This window comes from Eretmochelys imbricata, chromosome 6 (genome assembly GCF_965152235.1).
Source record: "Eretmochelys imbricata isolate rEreImb1 chromosome 6, rEreImb1.hap1, whole genome shotgun sequence".
Classification (NCBI taxonomy): domain Eukaryota; kingdom Metazoa; phylum Chordata; order Testudines; family Cheloniidae; genus Eretmochelys; species Eretmochelys imbricata.
The window spans coordinates 2,677,621-2,698,522 of record NC_135577.1 but is presented as its reverse complement, the minus strand read 5'-3'; the positions used below and the strand labels follow the sequence as shown (position 1 = coordinate 2,698,522).

General features: G+C 43.4%; 1 protein-coding gene across 1 annotated transcript; it reads right to left on the bottom strand.

The window, feature by feature from the left end:
- Positions 1-1,146: 1,146 nt before the first annotated feature.
- On the bottom strand, positions 1,147-8,338 carry LOC144265902 (olfactory receptor 4S2-like). Its single transcript, XM_077818960.1, has 2 exons — positions 7,430-8,338; positions 1,147-1,167 (listed from the first exon to the last, which is right to left on the bottom strand). Exons 1-2 carry the CDS (start codon positions 8,336-8,338, stop codon positions 1,147-1,149), a joined length of 930 nt encoding a protein of 309 aa, XP_077675086.1.
- Between the last annotated feature and the right edge of the window lie 12,564 nt (positions 8,339-20,902).

The window sequence follows — 20,902 nt, the reverse complement described above, 5'->3', positions numbered from 1 at the left end:
CCTAGGAATAACATGGCTACAGCAATACGGCAAAGAATTAACAGGGTAGAAGGTGCTATCGCCACCTAGTGGGAAAAATGTAAAACTGAACATAATTCTTGCTGTGTTATCCTGTTCAGGTGGGGTTTGTTTGCTTGCCTGCAGAAGTACTGTTGTTGTGGTCTGAGCCTTCATGCAAACACATAAGACTGTGCCGCACATCCAGCAAAGGAAATGGCCTTGTTCTCTCTTAAGAAGCTGAGCAACATCTTGGGAATGATGGCAGAAGAGTAGCAGAGGTCACAGAAGGACAAGTGACTGAGGAAGAAGCACATGGAGGTGTGAAGCTGGGGCTCGATCTTGCTTTTCACCCCACTTTTTACCCCACTTTCATGGGAAAAAACTCCCACTTCTTCAGATACATAAGAAGTGGGATTTTTTACCCATGAAAGCTTATGCCCAAATAAATCTGCAAGTCTTTAAGGTGCCACCAGACTCCCCCTTAGTTAAAATGAAATGACAGGTCCGAAAAACAGATATTGTGTCTGCTTTAGAGGCTACATTATAGGGATGTCACACCTAACTTAAGACCCTTTGATCATTTTTTCTTGTACAATTTTCCCTGGATTTCTTTAATGTGGCAATAGTAGGAGGGTGTTGGCCAGACATGGAGGACAGAGATGTTCCCTGACTTCTTCTATGATGTCTGAAGATATGGATGGATCAGGGTTGTTAGTGACGTGGGAAATTGAAAGAACAGAGTGACAGAAGAGGGGCTAATTGTCTGTATTGGGGAGCCCGTCTCTGCCCTTCGTTTCTCCATCACAACCCAAATTTCTGGAGCACAGGAGCCTGTCTACCTCTGCATCTACTTTGTCTTTCTTGCTCATTGACTGGGAGGTCTCTGGCCCCACCCCTCATTCCTGCTCCCATTTCCCTGAGGCCAGAAAGAGATGGCTGAAGCATTGCTTTAGCACAGCTCCAAATCTCTGTTCATGGCTTGGTTGGGAGAGTATGATCTAGGCTACATCATGACCCTTATAGTTCTTCTGGTTAGGTCTCTATTGTTAGAGAGACATAAAGACTTGACCTAAATTGGGACTAATCACAGAGGTCCTGTCTAGAATGATTCTTCAAAGGCCAATATCCGTTGTGCGTGAACAGCCATTAGTTGTCTTCAGTTAAGACCTGACCCAGTGTCCAACAAAATCAATGGAAAATCACCTTGTCGATTTCAGTGTTTTTGTGTTAATCCTTGGTATACAGGACTGAACCTTTGGATTTCTGTTCCAGATGATATTGTGACAACTGTGACACAGGGCCAGGCCTGTTACAAAACTGGGGCAATGAGATTTCACCCAGTATTAGTTCTCAAAGATACCCTGGCTGCACTAGATGATTAGAGTTGGGAGGAAAAGCCTGGTGACCTGGCCACTGCTGCTTACATTCCAAGATGCCGCTTGTATTCCACCCCATGTTCAGTGTGGGACCCCCACTGGTGTGGAAGAGGAACCCAGAAACTTTGGGAAGGCTAGCAGTACCACTGGTTCTGCGATTTCCTGCTTTGCACTCCAGCCCCTTGACACCATTCAGAGTGAAAGTGTAGCCCACGGGGCAATTGTGCATATCTGACCTTCCTAGGTACCCAAGTGTCTCTTTAGTTCAAGCTGTACCAGCTTCTGCCTTTACTTATGGAGATCCCTGATTAAACTCATCATGTGTCAGTCCAGATGGAAGCTGTCACAAAAGCAGGATTGGAACCAGGTGGTCAAGGATATAGACTGTATTTTTCCTTCATATACCTTTACAATCTCTGTACGTGGGGAGCAGGAAATAAGGCTAGGTATCCTCTCTTCTACTTACACAGTATTCCACATATTTCTCCATTATGAGAGATGAGTGACGTTAACCACTCCTACGGCAACAAGATGGTGGGTCCCAAAAGCTCAATTGTGACCATAGCACACAAGAGAAGCCAGATGACATGATCAAACAGTGACAGTGATCCTTGGGAAATTTGCCCTTTTTTGCCAAGTGAATCATTCATGAATGCAACCCTGATTTTTTTTGACTATATTTGGTAATTCTGAAGAATACATTCAAATGTTCAGATGGGTAATTTTCACTTCTGGTTTCAGAGGGGCAGCTGTGTTAGTCTGTACCAGCAAAAACAGCAAGGGGTCCTTGTGGCATGTTAGAGACTAACAAAGTTATTTGGGCATAATCACAAACTATTCACTTGGACTCTTCCGTCGTTGTATTGAGTGCAAGAGGTTGATGGCCTGACGATCCCTTCCCAGGGGCAGGCTTAGGTAAAGTCCCGCTGTCCCAGTCATGACTGCAACCAATTCCCCTTATATCCCATTTCCAGACAAAAGCCAGGTGAACTAAGGGAGGAACCTATCCACATAACACCTCAGAGACCTAGCTCACCAGCTGCTGCTGTACTTGGACTTCACAGATCGGGGAAGTCATTTCCCCAGATCCAGGGTGTCCAATCAGCTAAGGACCTGACTGAGCCATCCTACTCAATTGTCATTTGTAGCCCCCAAAATGTATCCCCCACAGCCTGGGGTTGCCAATTCCTGACCACACTTTGCACCAAGGCTCACAAACTGACCTGCCCATAATGACCACCCTAGAAACCCCAACCTTGGTATCCCCCTCTCTGAAAAGCAGTAGATCATTGGCGTTGCTCTCCTATTCATCCATTGCTGACGCCGTCCACCCCGTTCCTGTCCCTGGCCCAGCCGTCTGGTTAGCCCTCCCTCCTAGCACAGCATCCCCTGGGATTGAAAGGTGCTGCAATTGCACAGCCTGTTTCCGTGGGGGCAGAAGAAATAACAGGAACTCCGGAAACACCAGGCCGGCAGCAGAAGCAGTAATCTGCCGAGCTTCCAAAACTCCCATTGCTCAGCCCTGCATTAACTCCTCTAGTGTATTCCCATAGGACTTGCCCAGGACTGTTACAATCTGTTGGCTCTTCAGGCACACGTGTCTAATAAGTTGGTGAGGTCTCAGTACAATTGCTGACTGGGCAGGTGTCAGCAAATCAAAAGCCACCATCACAATTGACACCAGGTGTCCCCCCCGAATCATGGGGGCTGAATTCCCCAGTCCGATAGCAGCTGTCAGGGGTGGGATCTTGCATCGTCATGGCTGAGACACATTTCGGGGGAATTTCTTTGTCTGCGTGGTGGGCACCTGGTCTAGTAATAACTGTGGAACATTCACTCTCCAGCTCCGTCAGTCCAACCCCTCTCTCTAGCCTCAATACATTTTAAATACAGAACAACCAACAAAACATGAATGGAAAATGGAAAACATGTTCCTCAAAGGGGAGAGTTTAATTGGGCTGAGCCAGCGCTAGGGTCCCAGTCAAATGCCCACTGAAGTCGATAGGAAGATTCCTATTAACGTCAATGGGTGTAGGGCCAGTTTTTAAAGGATATTTACAATTAATGTGACTTAGGCACCTAAGTACCTTTCAAAATCTGACCCCTTTGTGCTTTAATTTCTTTGTAAGAAAAGAAAAAGGAAAGGAAAACAAACTCTCAGAAATAGGTCTTATCAGTGAAAGGAGCAAGGAGTACAGTCTGAGTGGAAGACTAATTATATTTCAGCAAATTCTTCTATTTAGTGCTAGATGAAGGATGCATTAGAGATTCACAGGACAGACAGACAGTTGGGATGGTTACATTGGCTTCATTGCAAAGCTTTCTGAGGGTTTTTTTTTATTTTTTTTTTTGTAATTTCTGCTACTTTAACCTGCTCCTGAAGAAAGGTCCTTCAGGGGCAATCTGCTTAAGAACCTACAGGGAAGCCTGGTTCCTACAGGGCTATTTAAAGTGTGGCATTGGCCAATCAGTAGAGTAAAGAGTTTGTTGCCAGCTGATGTTTAAACCTCACCCCCAGGCCAGAAATGAGACCCATTCTTAGGGTCCCTCTATGCAATCCAGAGGTCACTAATGATGTGCCTAAGGATCTGGGAAGGGTATTTAATCCTGTCAGCACTGAGTTAAATTTTCATACCAAGGCCCTTCTGAGCTCAGAATGGACCAATGGCTGTTTCTGTCCTTACTGGCAGACCTTGACCTAAGTGAGTAGCTTCCTTCCCTATCTCTCTGATCAGTTCTCTTTCTTCTTCTGGCAGTCATTGATTTCCTTGGGAGGAAGTTGAAGGAGAAATAATTAAAGTAAGTTATGTGAAAACCACAGAATCATAGAATCATAGAATATCAGATTGGAAGGCACTTCAGGAGCTCATCTAGTCCAGCCCCCTGCTCAAAGCAGGACTAATCCCCAACTAAATCATCCCAGCCTGGGCTTTGTCAAGCCTGACCTTAAAAACCTCTAAGGAAGGAGATTCCACCAGCTCTCCAGGTAACTCATTCCAGTGATTCACCACTCTCCTAGTAAAAAAGTTTTTCCTAATATCCAACCAAATATCCAACCTAATATCCTCCCCCCACTGCAACTTGAGACCATTACTCCTTGTTCTGTCATCTGCTACCACTGAGAACAGTCTAGAGCCACCCTCTTTGAAACCCCCTTTCAGGGAGTTGAAAGCAGATATCAAATCCCCCCTCATTCTTATCTTCTGTAGACTAAACATCCCCAGTTCCCTCAGCCTCTCCTCATAAGTCATGTGTTCCAGTCCACTAATCATTTTTGTTGCCCTCTGCTGGACTCTTTCCAGTTTTTCCACATCCTTCTTGTAGTGTGGGGCCCAAAACTGGACACAGTACTCCAGATGAGGCCTCACCAATGTCGAATAGAGGGGAATGATCACGTCCCTCGATCTGCTGGCAATGCCCATACTTATGCAGCCCAAAATGCCATTAACCTTCTTGCCAACACTGTTGGCAAACTGTTGACTCCTATCCATCTTCTCATCCACTGTAACTCCTAGGTCCTTTTCTGCAGAAAATTCATGCACCTGGGGTTCAAACTCTGATTCCAGAAGCATTTGCAAAGCAATTCAATTTTTTATAGCATCAGCCAAGTTCTAGGTGGCAAACATTTGAGGTTTATTTTGCTAAAAACTCAACTTAGGTTTGCTGCTGTGACTTATTAAAAAGTTGCATGACACCGGGACCCCCTTAAACCCAACTTTTAATTATACTGAAGGGAACCCACTCTAAGAATTGTTAACAGATTTTATGGAGAGTCTGTGATCATAGTTACAAGCAGTGAGAATAGAAAGCAAAATCATTTGGTTTTGGAACCAATGTCCTGTCAATTTAAAAGTTAATAGGACCAAATCCAGAGCTGGTATCAGTTGACATGGCTGTCTAGACTCCAAATACCAGCTGGGGATCTGGATCACTGATTAACTTCAACAGAAATATGATGATTTATACCTGCTGGGGACTTGCCCAATGCTTGATTCCTCTGGGCAGCGCTATAGGTGTTCGACAAGGTAACGGCTCACTAAGTACTATGGTCACAATAACTAGGAGTTCAAAATACAAAAACACTTGATGTCACTGGGTTATTAGTATTTTGAACCCAAATCTGCAGCCAGCACTCAAGGGTTTAGGCTTTTTACAGGCTCTGACTGATACTCAAGACAGTAATTCTCCGGAGCATTGTCCAGGAGCTGGTGAGCCAAACAAACCAAGAGAAGGGAGAGAGAGCAGACTCTCATGCCCAGCCACCTGTCAGGGAGTGAGGAAGACCCCATTTCACCCACCCATCCCTCTCCCATTTACCAACCATCCAGAGAGATGGGGAGAGGAAAGGGATTCAGCCATGACTTCCAAGAGGTAGTTAGGGAAAGAGGATTGTGAGGAATGATGAAGGAAAAGGGGGAACAGTAGCTGCAGCCTCTCAGCTACCTCCACAGCAATCGATCCCCCCCGCCCATACACACACATGAAATTCTGTGTATAGTTTCTCTCAAGTTGCAGACTGGGCCTGGTGTGCTCCCTACTAGTTCCCCTGAAGACTGTATTTTATCTCAACTTCCTCAAGAGCTATGTAAAGATTCATCTCCAAAGGGGACTTTAATAAATAGCTGAGAAGGTGATATTACCACCTGTCCCATATATTCCATTCAATTTCCTGAGGTTGTCTGGTTTCTGCTTGCCCTGGCTCCTGGGGGTGAGGTCCAGTTAAATAGCCTCAAGTTTGTTTTGGGTATTGAAAACCAGTATCATGGTGTGGTGACATGTTATCTTTATGTTGAGTCAACAAGTCTTTTCCTAAGCTGTTCTTAGGACACAATGACATCACATGCTGATGTGACCTCACAATGCACTATCAGGGCTTCTGGGACATGACTCTTTTCTACTGTGGGGCAAACTCCAAGAGGCAGGAACCACAGGTGGAGGAGGTGATAAGCTAGGAGGCCCTTTCCCACCCATCTCAAACCATCCCAAGTCAACATGAACCAAAAACCATTGCCTTCTACCAATTGTTTTGTTGGGTGAATGAAATAACCTAGTCATCACAATACAGCTCCTTGCTCCTTGGCCTATTCGTGTTAGCCTTGTCCATGAGAGACAAGCACAAGGGTGAAAAAGTTCAGGGTTGCTCCTTCTCCGGAGATTGCTAGCCATGGTATCCAAGTGGGGTAGTTCTCTTGGGTGGCCTTGATGGCTCATAGTCTAAAAAGATGATCTTTCTGCCTGGGTATGAGATGGGAGCATAGGGAGGGACCATATACATTTGTTTTAGAGGAGTCTCTTATTCTCACAACTGGAGATATGCTCTGCTTTGTGTGTTCTGAATTTCTGGTGGTCACACTCCCAGAGTTTGCAGGAATCTGTTGATTGTGAGGAGAAGTATTCATGTCTCAAATGGAATGTCGCTTCCTTAGGAGGGTAAGTAGCTGGATTGTGGTATTCAAATGAGGGTGGAGTTGTTCATTATGGGTCATGCGCCAGATTTCAAATGTCTTAACCATTGCCACTCACAAACATTCTCTTTTCAGATAGGTCAAAAGAACCCCATTCCATGACTCTCTCCAAAATAGCTCTAATTCCAGAGAGACCCATATTGCACAACCATCTGTGGGCAGCTTAATTAAAATGTACGGCACTGACATGACATAAATGGCATTGTACTTAAACGCAAAGCTAGATGGTTCGGAATGCTGCATGCTACACCTAAGATGCAATAAGCTTTGTTTCTCCCTCGCTCAAAATGATAATTGTTTGCAAAGGGACATAGCAAAACAAGGACAGATGAAAGCTCAAAGGGATTCACACAGTTTTATACTATTTTATAGATATACATTTTCATTTAACAGATCCTCAGCAAGCGTTCACAATGAAATAGAATAGCAATAGGAGGATTCAGAGAAAATCACTGGGAATTTTCACAGAAAAACCGAACACCCCTGATATTAAACTCTCTTTTCTCTAAAATTCCTGGTGAACAGCATTACTATGCAGAACTCCCATCATTTTACACATCGCATTTTCCCTTTCACCCCTAATGTCACTTTTCGGCTCCCTAATTTTCTCATGGCTTTTTTCACCTCCTTATTGCGTAGGGTGTAGATCAAGGGATTCAGAAAGGGGATGACAATGGTGTAGAACACCGCGACCATCTTATCCGCCGAGAAGGTGGTGGAAGGTCTTAAATACATGAAGATACATGGCCCGAAAAATATAATCACTACAGCAATATGGGAGGCACAAGTGGAAATAGCTTTGCGACGACCTTCAGAGGAGCGAGTTCTCAAGGAGACTAAGATGATGACATAGGACACAACCAGCACAACAAAAGAGGTCAGGGAAATCAACCCCGTATTGGCAAGGATCATGATGCCAACAAGATAAGTGTCAGTGCAGGCCAGTTTCAGCAAAGGGTGCACATCACAGAAATAGTGGTCAATCTCATTGGGCCCACAGAAGGGTAACTGGATGGTCAGGACAGTCTGAACCATGGAATGCACAAAGCCGCCCACCCATGAAGCCATCACAAGGGAGCCACAAACACATCCAGTCATGACAGTTGTGTAATGGAGGGGTTTGCAGATCGCAATGTAACGATCATACGCCATCACTGTGAGGAGGAAGATTTCAGTGCACCCAAAGAAATGGGCCACAAACAGCTGGGCTATGCAGCCATCAAAGGAGATGGTTCTCCTCTCCACAAAGAAGTCTGCAATCAGTTTTGGGGCTGTGACAGAGGAAAGGCACATGTCTACAAAGGACAGATAGCTGAGGAAGAAATACATGGGAGACTTCAGATACTGGCTGCTCTTTACAGTGACAATGATGAGAAGATTTCCCAGCAAAGTAGTGATATAGAGGAGTAAAAAGAATACAAAACACACTGGCCATAACTTCTCATTGTGGCAAAGTCCCAAAAGGATGAATTCAGTCACATTCTGTGTGGGCTCCATGTACTCAGTTTAAATGATGGGTATATGGAATACCGCTAATCCACCTGCCACGACACAAGACAAAGATAGGAAGAATCAACACATATTGACCGGTGATGAGGTGAATATCAAGATGCATTGACTGAAGTGGTAGACTTTGTCCAAGAATAAAAATGAGCAATATGTAACTCAAGGAACTAGAGGAAATTGGCTTGAGTTATATATTGCCATGAACAGTATATACTCTAAATAATTAGAGTGGAAAATCTGAAGATGGTTCATTTTAGTCTTCCCCCACAATGAATCATTAAAGGCTTTAATTGTCAGTGAAAAACTTAACCTTAACAACGCTTTGCAATCAGCCCTTCCATGATACAAATTCTATTTTACCCTTATTGCATTTTTAAACACCTTCAGAAGTCCCATTTTTCAACCCAGGATAACCACATCTCTCACCTTTGCATGTGAGCACATAAATGCTCACAAAAGTATTGATTTGTACACGCAAACATGAAAATGAGTTACCTCGTTAAGTAACCAAGGATTGAAAACTGGTCTCTGATTATTTTCATCACAAAATTATTTCACAAAATTTATATTTAGTTGAGAAGGTATTTTCATTGAAAGAAAATGATTTCAGTGGAGACTTTTGACGAGCTTTACACAAAACCCCAATTGAAACAAGAATTGAAAGAGTAATTTATCAGCAGGACTCATGGATACACTTTAGATTATTTATACTGTTCCAAAAATGCAAAGCAGCCATGAACACTGTTTGATTCACCAGTTAACTCTGTTGCCAGAGTGGTTGAAAGCAGCTGAAGCCTACTAGCGAACTTGACCCTTTTATCATTTGATTTGAGGCGACTGAATTAAATTTTCTGTGATCAAAAGAAAGTATTTATGAGTGGTCATAAGCAAGAATGGATCAAATGTAGTGTGGGGGTGGTCATTGCTTACAGACTAGCATTGAATGAACCTATTTTATACATTTCAAAACTAAAATTAAAACAACAAATAAAAATAATATGAAGATTTTTCAAGAGAGAAGCTTGTAATGAAGATTTTAGACACATTCATGGTACTTTAGGTGAATTAGTTGGAGACTGATTGATGGAGCGGGGAATTAGATTAGAATGAATCCTAATAAGGTAGTTTTCTTTTTCTGTTACGTTGGTAGAGCTAAGCAGGGAAAGAAGAGCATAAAATACTCACCCTTGCTGGAAAACTCACCTGGGTTGTACTTGCAGATATTAAAACGGATGGTGATGGGTTTTATTTCGCCTGCTTCTAACCTGCTCCTATAGCAAAGGTGTTCAGGTCTGAACAACAGTAAGCAGTTGATGAGGGTGATCAGATACTCTCTGCTATATAGATTTTCTGCTTTGTACATTTCATCCTCACACCCGTCTTTACAAGCCCTGTCTTAGGATGTCCTTTGCTGTCTGTCCATTCTGTGAAGAGCAAATTAGTGAACTAGAGAAGTTCTTTGGTCAAGGCAGCCCTCTGGAATCTTTTCATATCAACCACTTCCCCAACTCGCAAAGCCTCAGATCTAAGAGTGTCTCCATCCCTCGCTCCGCAAAATCTAAGACCCAACAAGATCTTTGGGAAAAATTGTCTCCCTCTCTGCTGTGAAGTCACAGCAGAAATATTTAAAATCAATATGTAGTGGCAGTGCGTCATTGCCTGGTTAATGAGCTCCCTGAGGCATTTCAAGGCTTCTCCACTGGAAATAGTTGTTGAAGAAGCACTCCCCTATATAGCTTTAAACATATATTTGAAGCAAACTTTCAAAGTTCTGCTGAGAGTTAGTCCCTTTCATTGTCTTCAAACTCCAACTTTCAATATGACTCCCTCCCCCACGCCGCCTCCTCATACTTTCACCAAGGGATGGCCTTAGAGATCTTGCTATTGTCCGGTTCCCTTTACTCACGCCCCCCACATAACAAGAGGGCACAGGAAATCCTGTGTCAAGTTCCTCATTTCACTCCTATGCTTAGAAAGGGGACCTTGAGAACTTGGGCAAAAGGCAACAAGCTCTGTGGACCTGCTGTGTGTGAACAGCCATTGGATCAGGCCTTAACCGAAGAGAGCTCATGCCCAGCATAATCAATGGAAAATCACCGGGTTGACTTCAGTGGCATTTGCATCACCCCTTAATCACTGATCTACAGGATCGAACAACATTTGGATTTCTCTTCTACGTGATAATGTGACTCAACTGTGACAGGACCAGGGCTTGTGGTGTCAGTTCTCAGAGACACCCTGGCTGCACAGGATGATGGGAGTTCTGAGGAAATGCCTGGTGATGTGGCCACTGCTGCTAACATTCCAGGATGTTATCTTGTATTCCACCCTATGCTTAGTCTGGGATGCCACCGCTGTGGAAAGTTTGGGAAGTCTAGCAGCATCATTGGTGCTGGGATCTCCCACCCCATATAGGCACTTGATACCATTCACAGTGAAAGTGTAACCCGCTCGTGAATGTGCGTATCCGACCTTCCTACATGCCTGTCAAGGTTCCTTCCCCACTCTGAGCTCTAGGGTACAGATGTGGGGACCTGCATGAAAGATCCCCTAAGCTTATTCTTAAAAGCTTAGGTTAAAAACTTCCCCAAGGTACAAACTTTGCCTTGTCCTTGAACAGTATGCTGCCACCACCAAGCATGTTAAACAAAGAACAGGGAAAGAGACCACTTGGAGACGTCTTCCCCCAAAATATCCCCCCCCCCCAGCCCTACACCCCCTTTTCTGGGGAAGGCTTGATAATAATCCTCACCAATTTGTACAGGTGAACACAGACCCAAACCCTTGGATCTTAAGAACAATGAAAAATCAATCAGGTTCTTAAAAGAAGAATTTTAATTAAAGAAAAGGTAAAAGAATTACCTCTGCAAAATCAGGATGGTAAATACCTTACAGGGTAATCAGATGCAAAACATAGAGAACCCCTCTAGGCAAAACCTGAAGTTACAAAAAGACACAAAAACAGGAATATACATTCCCTCCAGCACAGCTTATTTTACCAGCCATTAAACAAAAGGAAATCTAGTCCATTTTCTAGCGAGATTACTTACTAACTTAACAGGAGTTGGAAGGCTGCATTCCTGATCTGTTCCCATCAAAAGCAAAACACAGACAGCCAGAATCCTTTGTTCCCCCCACTCCAGATTTGAAAGTATCTTGTCCCCCATTGGTCATTTTGGGTCAGGTGCCAGCAAGGCTACCTAAGCTTCTTAACCCTTTACAGGTGAAAGGATTTTGCTTCTGGCCAGGAGGGATTTTATAGCACTGTGTACAGAAAGGTGGTTACCCTTCCCTTTATATTTATGACAGTGCCAAAGTGCTGAAGCTGTTAATCTTTAATTTAAGCTGTACCAACTCCTGCCTTTACTTCCGGAGATCCCCAGTTATATCCATGGTGTGCTGGCTGTCACAGATGGAGGCCGCAACAAAAAACAGTAGTGGGACCGTGTAGTCAAGGATATCAAATATGTTTGTACTTCATATGCTTTTGCAAAATCTGTACATGGGAGTGGGGAGAGGAGAGAACATGGCTTGATGCCCTCTCTTCTACTTATGCAGCCATAGACAAACTGGCCCATCAGAAGAGAAGAGTTCATTATTCCCTGTGGCAACAAGACGTTGTGTCATGAAACCACAATTGCAATGATATGGCCAAATTGAGCAGATAGAGCAGCCATTTGAGACAAACAAACTATGCCATTGACATAGTATTCATTGGGAATTTATCCCCTTTTTTGCTAAGCGAATCATTCATAAAAGCAATACTGATTTTTTGTGACCATATTCGTAACTCTTAAGTGTACATGACAATGTTCAGATGGGTAAATTTCACTTCTGAGTTGTTCACAAACTGTTCGCTTGGACTCTTCTCTCTTTGTATTGAATTTGGCAGGTTGGTGGCCTGCCAATCCCTTCCTAACTCTAAGTGGGGATCCCAGCTGGCTTCAGTAAACTCCCGCTGTCCCAGTCATGAATGGAAACAATGAAGGGGCTGCAGAAGCCTCTTGACGCCCCTTTTAGGTCAGAGGACAGAGGAGCTAAGCAAGGAAATTATCCATGTACTTGTTTGGAGACACTGTCCGTCGACCGTGGTGCTTTGTCAGGTCAGCTGGGGCCTGACTGATTCACCCTGCCGAGCTGCTGTTTGTGACTTCCAGGGTGTCTGCCCTATAGCACAGGGAGGCCAATTCCTCAAAATGGGTCCACTAAATGACCTGCCTCAGCAGAGCAAAGCACAGGACAGAGCCCTCTGTTATCCTTGCCTGGTGGCTCTGCTGGCCCTCCTTCTCTTGCTGACCATCCAGGAAAGCTGTGCCTTGGTTTTCCCCCCTCTGAAAAGCAGTTGTGAATCACTTTCACTCTCCAACTCACCCATTGCTGACTCAGTTTCTCCCCTTGCTGTCCCTGCTCCTGCCCTCTAGGTAGCCCTACCTCCTGGCACCGTATCCCCAGGGTGGAGGGGTGCTGCCTGCTCCCAGCCTGGTCTTAGGGCAGCCGCAGAGGCTGAAGAAACATTGGGGACTGAGGCATCGTTATGGCAGGAGCATGCCTAGCTTCAAAATTTCCTTTGGGCAGCCCTGCATTAGCTCCTATGCTATATCCCCACAGGATTTGCCCAGTACTGTCAGGGATGAGGCTGGTGAAGGGGCCTGAGGTACAATACCCGATGACCCATGCCTTGGTGATGGCCAGTGTTTGCAAGCACTGTGCAACCAGAGAGTGGCCGCACCAAATGGAAGAGACGAGCACAGAATCCGTATGTCCAAGATGGTGGAGAGGGTGAAGGAATCTCCTGCCCCTCCCGCTGAATAGACACAAGGCTCAGAGTGTCCCTTTGTGGCACCCTGAAGCGAATAACCCACCCAAACCCTTATTTCTGCCAACTTAGCATGAGCTAAAAGCCAACAAGCTGTAAAGTTACAGCAGAAATATTGAGAGTGAATGAAAGCTTATGCTCTAATACATTTGTTAGTCTCTAAGGTGCCACAAGTATTCATTTTCTTCATGTACTGGTAGCATGTCATTGCCTGAGACAATGAGTTTCCAGAGGCATTTCAGGGTGTCTCCATTGGAAGCAATCAGTGAAGAGGCAGCTAAGCCATATTGCTTTGGACACATCTTTCAGGCAAACTTTTGGTGCGTTTTGACAGTTAAGCCCAGATTTTTAGACATTTCTCTGCTTGGTGTTACAACGGCTAAGGTACTTAGCTACACTGCCTTTTCAAAACTGACAGGTACTAAGCAGCCTGAGTCACACTGAAACTTAGATTGCTAAATTCCATTTTCAAAAGTGATTTAGACACTTAGAAGCCTTAGTCACTCACGCCTTGTAGTACGGAATGGAGCAACACCTAAATATCTTTAAAAATCTGGTCTTTAGTCTCTTTAAGTGTTCTTTAAAAGTGGCAAAGAGTCCTGTGGCACCTTATAGACTAACGGACGTATTGGAGCATAAGCTTTCATGTGTGAATACCGACTTTCTCGGATGCATATAGTGGAAATTCCAAGAGGCAGGTATAAATATGCAAGCAAGTATCAGGCTAGGGATAACGAGGTTAGTTCAGTCACGGAGGTTTGAGGCCTTTCTATGTCATACGGGGTTCATATCTAGTTCATTCTATTGAAACCTTCCTACATAACAAGACATTGCAGGAACTCCTGTAACCAAATCTTCAGTTGTCTCCGAATGTTCAGGAAGGGGGATCTTGAGAAGTGTAGCAATGGAGAGTTAGCCCTCTAGGAAATGGTGGGTGTGAACAGCCATCACTCCTAACGAGAGCTGTGTAAGTAGATTTTTCAGTTCGCTGGAAATTCCAAAGATAAATGGTGGGGGAGAGGAACTGTTTGGGGTTGAACCAAAACCAAAATTTTGGTAAATTGAAAAGTTTAAAAAAACTTTCATTTTGGGTCAAATGAAACATTTTGTTTGACCAATGAAGAAACATGTTGATTTAGTTTTGAGCAATTCTTAATGTTTTATTTTTTTAAATAAAATTAAAGGAAAATCAAAACAATTTTTTTTTCTGAAATTTTTAAAAGTTTCTTTCCCCTCCGACCAAAACAATTCAGTGAAATCAACACTAAGTATATCAGTTTACCTGAATCTGCATTTTTTGCTGGGAAATAAGTTTCAGTGGAAAAATGTCACCTTGTTCTAGTCCTAAACAATCACTGAAATAAGAGATTTAACAATATTCCAATTTCTGTTCTACACGCTCATGCAGTAAAGTTACAGGCCTCAATCATAACAATGCAATGGAAGGGACGATTCAGCGAGCTTTACAGCAGACACATTATAGCAAAATCAACCAGTGAGGGCTCTGGGGAAGTGCATGGCCAAATGGGTCCTACTACATTTTGTCACCAGCTGCTGCTGACATGCCACTGCAGGCCTGCTCTGGGCCTACAACTGGAGTGAAGGGAGGACCCAGCATGGGTGGGAAGTCTAGCACTACCAGTGGTGCTGTGTTCCTAGGGTGAAAGCCAGTGAAAGGTTCCCACTGATTTCACTGGGACCTGGATCAAAGGCCTGATGGAACCAGTCCTGCACTGATCCATAGTGAGAGACCTGTGATGTTAGCCTAGCTGTAATGACACAAAACCAAGACTCTGACATCTCTCTCAGAGCGGGCACATGGCAAAGCCAAACTATTCCTTTAAAACAGTATTCACTGGGAATTAGACTCCGTTTTTACTTAACAAATCATTTGTCAAATGAAACTCATTTCCTTTGAATGAATTTGGTATTTCTAAGTATTTGGACAGTAGTTGGGCGTAATGATGTTAATGAATCGTTTGTTCACAAACTGCTCATCTTGACTATTTAGTCTTTGCTATTTGTTCTTTTGTGAGACAAGACACCCAAGCCATATAATATACTTCCTACTCCCCGCTTGAAGGGATGACATTTTTCAACTGGAGAATAATGAAAGGGGGGAAAGTGCTCTTTCTGGGACCAATTTTCAAAGAATTTGCAATAATATCTGTGAAAAGTTTGGGGTTTGCAAAGACATTCATCAACACACCAGTGTTGAAACCACACAAAACAAACAACAGAACTCAATAGATCAGAGTGATCCAAAGTTCTTGCTTTGGTTGTAGATATATTCATCAATCCATATTTTGTTTTGCTTTGTTTTAACTATTAGACCAGGCATGGGAGCTGGGCTAATGTGAGTGAAGCAAACCAGTGTCTGTAATTCTTTTGTTCCACGTTTACTTCAGTGTCTGGAGATTCCCCTAATTGTATTGTGCATGGCATATTCTCACCTTGTAGCTAAGTAATTAAGTATGTGTAACAGGAAAATTTAGTTTTCAACTTGCGTCATTACAGAACTTTTCTTTTTCCCCAAAGAAGTTTTAATTATGCCCACTGGGCCTATGCTAAGTACCTCCGGATGTTACCATGGCATCCCTGTGTTGGTGTTTATCTGGGATAAGAACAAGATTATTAAAAAAAAAAAAAAAGTTATCATCAGACCCGAGTCCTACTTCAAAAGTTACTAAGTTGCCTACAATCAAAGGAAATTCTTAAAGGAACCTGCAACCTCCAGGATTTTAAAGCTCTGCTGGATTGTAAAAATAAAAGATGGAGATTCCATCTTTTGCCATGATTTGTTCTGACAATGCTGGAACACAGCTGCACTTGACTAGGAATCAAGCATTTGGCCCATTGTTCCATAAGTGCTCTGTCTGGTTTTGGTATATTTTAGCAAGGCCACGGAGTACATAACATGCTCATGTGCATCCAAAAGGTTAACAGTGGGGCTGGTCGGAAAACTGTTGTTAAAAGTTTCCTGTCCGACAATGTCATATCAAGTTAAATGATTTTTTTTTCATGAAATAATATCTCTTTCAGTGAAAATTCCCATGAAAAGACATCAGAACATTTAATTTCAGGAAAAAAATGACAACTTTTTGTTTTGAAATGTTTTCTACTTTATTTTCATTTTTATGATACTTTTATTATTTTCATCGTAGCGGTGCATAATTGTCAGGGTATGTCATAATGGGACAGCTCATGTCAGATTATGATAATATAACAGTCAACATTTTCATAGACTCATAGAACTGGAAGGACCTCAAGAAGTCATCAAGTTCCGTCCCCCGCATTCATGACAGGACCAGCACCATCAAGAACATCCCTGATAGGTGTTTGTCTAACCTAATCTTAAAAATCTCCAGTGATGGAGATTCCACAATCTTCCTAGGCAATTGATTCCAGTGCTTAACCACCCTGACGGTTGGAAAGTTTTTCCTAATGTCCAACTTAAACCTCCCTTGCTGCAATTTAAGCCCATTGCTTCTTGCCCTATCATCAGAGGGAAGGAGAACAATTTTTCTCCCTCCTCTTTGTAATAACCTTTTAGGTACTTCAAAACGGTTATCATGTCCCCTCTCTGTCTACTCTTTGCCAGACTAGACAAACCCAGTTCTTTCAATCTTCCCTCATAGCTCATGTTTTCCAGACCCCCTAATCATCCTTGTTGCTCTTCTCTGGACTCTCTCCAATTTCTCCCTATCTTTCCTGAAATGTGGCACACAGAACTGGACACAGTACTCCAGTTCAGGCCTAATCAGCGAGGAGTAGAGTGGAAGAATTATTTCTTGTGTCTTGCTTACCACACTCCTACTAATGCATCTCAGAATGATGTTTGCTTTTTTGCAACAGCGTTACACTGTTGACTCATATTTAGCTTGTGGTCCACTAGGACCCTTTGATCCCTTTCTGCAGTACTTCTTCCTAGGCAGTCATTTCCCATTCTGTTTGTGTCCATCTGATTGTCCTTCCTCAGTGGAGTACTTTGCATTTGTTCTTGTTGAATTTCATCCTATTTACTTCAGATAACCTCTCCAGTTTGTCCAGATCATTTTGTATTATAATCCTATCCTTCAAAGCACTTGCAGGCCCTCCCAGTTAGGTATCATCCGCAAACTTAATAAGGGTACTCTCTATGCCATGATCTATATCACTGATGAAGACATTGAAAAGAACCAGTCCCACAACTGATCCCTGCGAAACCTCACTTGTTATGCCCTTCCAGCATGACTGTGAACCATGGATAACTACTCTCTGGGAGCGGTTTCCCAACCAGTTATGCACCCACTTTAGAGTAGCTCCATCTAGGTTGTATTTCCCTAGTTTCTTGATGAGAAGGTCATGTGAGATTGTATCAAAAGCCTTACTAAAGTCTAGATATACCACATATACCTCATTCTCCCCTATCCACAAGGCTTGTTGCCCTGTCAAAGAAAGCTATCAGGTTGGTTTGACATGATTTCTTCTTCACAAATCCATGCTGACTGTCATTTATCACCTTATTACCTTCTAGGTGTTTGCAAATTGATTCCTTAATTATTTGCTCCATTACCTTACCTGGTACCAAAGTTAAACTGTCTGGTCTTTAATTGCCTGGGTTGCCTTTATTTCCCTTTTTATAGATAGACACTCTATGTGCTCTTTTCCAGATTCCTGGAATCTCCCGTGTCTTCCATGACTTTTCAAAGATAATAGCTAATGGCTCAGATATCTCCTCAGCCAGTTCCTTGAGTATTCTAGGATGCATTTCATAAGGCCCTGGTGACTTGAAGACATCTAACTTGTCCAAGTAACTTTTAACTTCTTCTTTCCCTATTTTAGCATCTGAGCCTACACCATTTTCACTGGCATTCTCTATGGCAATCTTCTTGGTGAAAATTGAAACAAAGAAGTCATTTAGCACCTCCGCCATTTCCACATTTTCTGTTATTGTGTTCCCCTCTTCATTTATTAATGGACCCACCCTCTCCTTCATCTTCCTCTTGCTTCTAATGTATTTGTAGAATGTTTTCTCACTACCCTTTGTGTCTCTAGCTTGTTTGATCTTATGTTGTGCCTTGGCCTTTCTAATTTTGCCCCTACATATATATTTTATTTGTTTATATTCATCCTTTGTAATTTCACCTTGTTTCTACTTTTTTATCAGACTCCTTTTTGATTTTTAGATCATTTGAGATCTCCTGGTTAAGCCAGGGTGGTTTCTTGCCATATTTCCTGTCTTTCCTATGCAGTGGAGAGTTTGCTCTTGTGCCCTTAATAATGTCTCTCTGAAAAACTGTCACCTGTCTTCTATTGTTTTTCCCCTTAGACTTGCTTCCCATGAGATCTTGCCTACCAACTCCCTGAGTTTTCTCAAGTCTGCCTTCTTGAAATCCATTGTCTTTATTTTGCTGTTTTCCCTCCAACCAGTCCTTAGAATCATGAACTCTATCATTTCATAGAATCATCAAATATCAGGGTTGGAAGGGACCACAGGAGGTCATCTAGTCCAACCCCCTGCTCAAAGCAGGACCAAGCCCCAGTTTTTGTCCCAGATCCCGAAATGGCCCCCTCAAGGATAGAACTCAAAATCCTGGGTTTAGCAGGCCAATGCTCAAACCACTGAACTATCCCGCCCCCCCCAAGTTGCCTTCCACTTCCACTTCATGATCAGTTTCCCCCAAGCTGCCTTCCACTTTCAAATTCTCAACCAGTTTTCCTTGTTTGTCAAAATAAAGCCTAGAACAGCCTCTCCCCAAGTAGCTTTCTCCACCTTCTGGAACAAAAATTTGTCTCCAATTCAGTCCAAGAACTTGTTGGATAATCTGTGCCCTGCAGTGTTATTTTCCCAACAGATGTCTGGGTAGTTGAAATCCCCCATTACCACCAAGTCCTGGGCTTTGGATGTTTTTGTTAGTTGTTTGAAAAAACTCCTCTTCCCATTCTTCTTCATGCTTAGGTGCTCTGTAGTAGACCCCTACTATGACATCACCTTTATTTTGTACCCCTTTTATTCTTACCCAGAGACTTTCAACAAGTCTGTCTCCTATTCCATCTCAACCTCAGACCAAATGTTCACATTCTTAATATATAAGGCAACACCTCCTCCCTTTTTCCTGCCTACCCTTCCTCAGCAAGCTGTACCCTTCTATACCAATATTTCAATTGTACGCATTGTCCCACCAGGTCTCTGTGATGCCAATTGTGTCATTGTTGTGTCCATTGACCAGCATTATGAGTTCTTCCTGCTTATTCCCCATACTTCTTGCCTTAGTAGACAGACATTTGAGATACTGATTTGATTCCCCCCACCCAGTTCTGTCTTGTCTCTTGTTGATCCTTGCTATTCCAGCCCATGCTCCCCCCAATTTCTGACCCTTCTCCCAGATCTCCATGTGTTTGACTTACCTGTGCGCTTTGGTCTTCTGCCCCCTTCAAACCTACTTTAAAGCCCTCCACACTAGGTTGTTGAACCAGGCTGCTGAAGCTTATTCTCCCCTTCCCCATCCAGCCTGCACCCCTTTAGCTGGGCCCCTCACCCTTGTTCCTGCCAGTCTCCCTCCACCTACGCCTCTTGCCACCCACTGGGCAATGATGTGGAAGAAATCATAAAAACATCACTGATAGTTTGCAAATGACAAAGAACAGTAACTTCAACAAAGTTAAGATCAGCATCCTACCACTGTGAGAGCAACTCCATGGAGGTTTATTTTAACAAGGAAGCGATGAGTCAAAAACCGCCTAATGACAAAACTGATGAAATTAAAAGACTTAGACTAACCATGGCGACGACTCAAGCAGCCATCATAGATTCCTAGATGGTACTTGTCCCCCAAACCACAAAACAAGAAGTGGGAAGGAAGAAAAAAAAAAGAAATCCCACAGCTGAGTGCGGCCGAATGGCAAAACTCAAGGAAATTAACTGGGCCAAACAGGTATCCTTCAGCAAATGGAATTCTACTCCCCAGAAAGCCAACAGCACATTCAAAACAGCACGTAAAGTGTACGATGGACATCAGCAGGGCTCAGAGGGAATTGGAAAAGAAAGTAGTCAAGGACCTAGAAACAACCAACAGTATATTCTTTCATGCTATTGGGAAGACCGTCAGAGAATCAGTGGTGCATGCAGTGTGGCCATGTCAGTCCCAGGATATTAGAGAGACAAGGTGGATGAGGTGATATCTTTCATTGGACCAACTTCTGTTGATAGACAAGCTTTTGAGCCTCAAGAAGAGCTCTGTGTGGCTCAAAATCTTCTCTCTTTCACCATAATGGCATTGAACCCATCTCTCAAGATCACCCCCTTCTGGTCAGGTGTCTGTTTATGGTGACCCTCTCTGGCAGTTTGTAGTGAGTCAGCCCTCTGGCCAAGTCACAGCCTGTATGGAATACAACTCCGACATCTTCAGGGGTATTTGTCCAACAAAGTCTGTATGCGCTCCCAGCACTGGTAGGGGACCATGCCCCCAGAGCTTGCTCCCTGGAGACTTTTCACCTATTCTGGTCTATCTGGCCTTAGGGAAGTTCTATATAAAGTGGGGGAAGCAAACAATGAGTGTCTTCAGCTGGCTTAAGAGACAGCCTCCCCACCACACAGAGATACCTGAAGGCACCTGGAAACAAAAGGACTGCAACCACAGGGGTGGGTGAGGCCAAGCTGGACCCAGGTCAGAAAAGGCATCTGACATGAGAAGGAGTTTACCTGAAGTAACAATTTGGGGTGAGAAGTTAACGTTTGGAACTGATTTCTGAGTGTG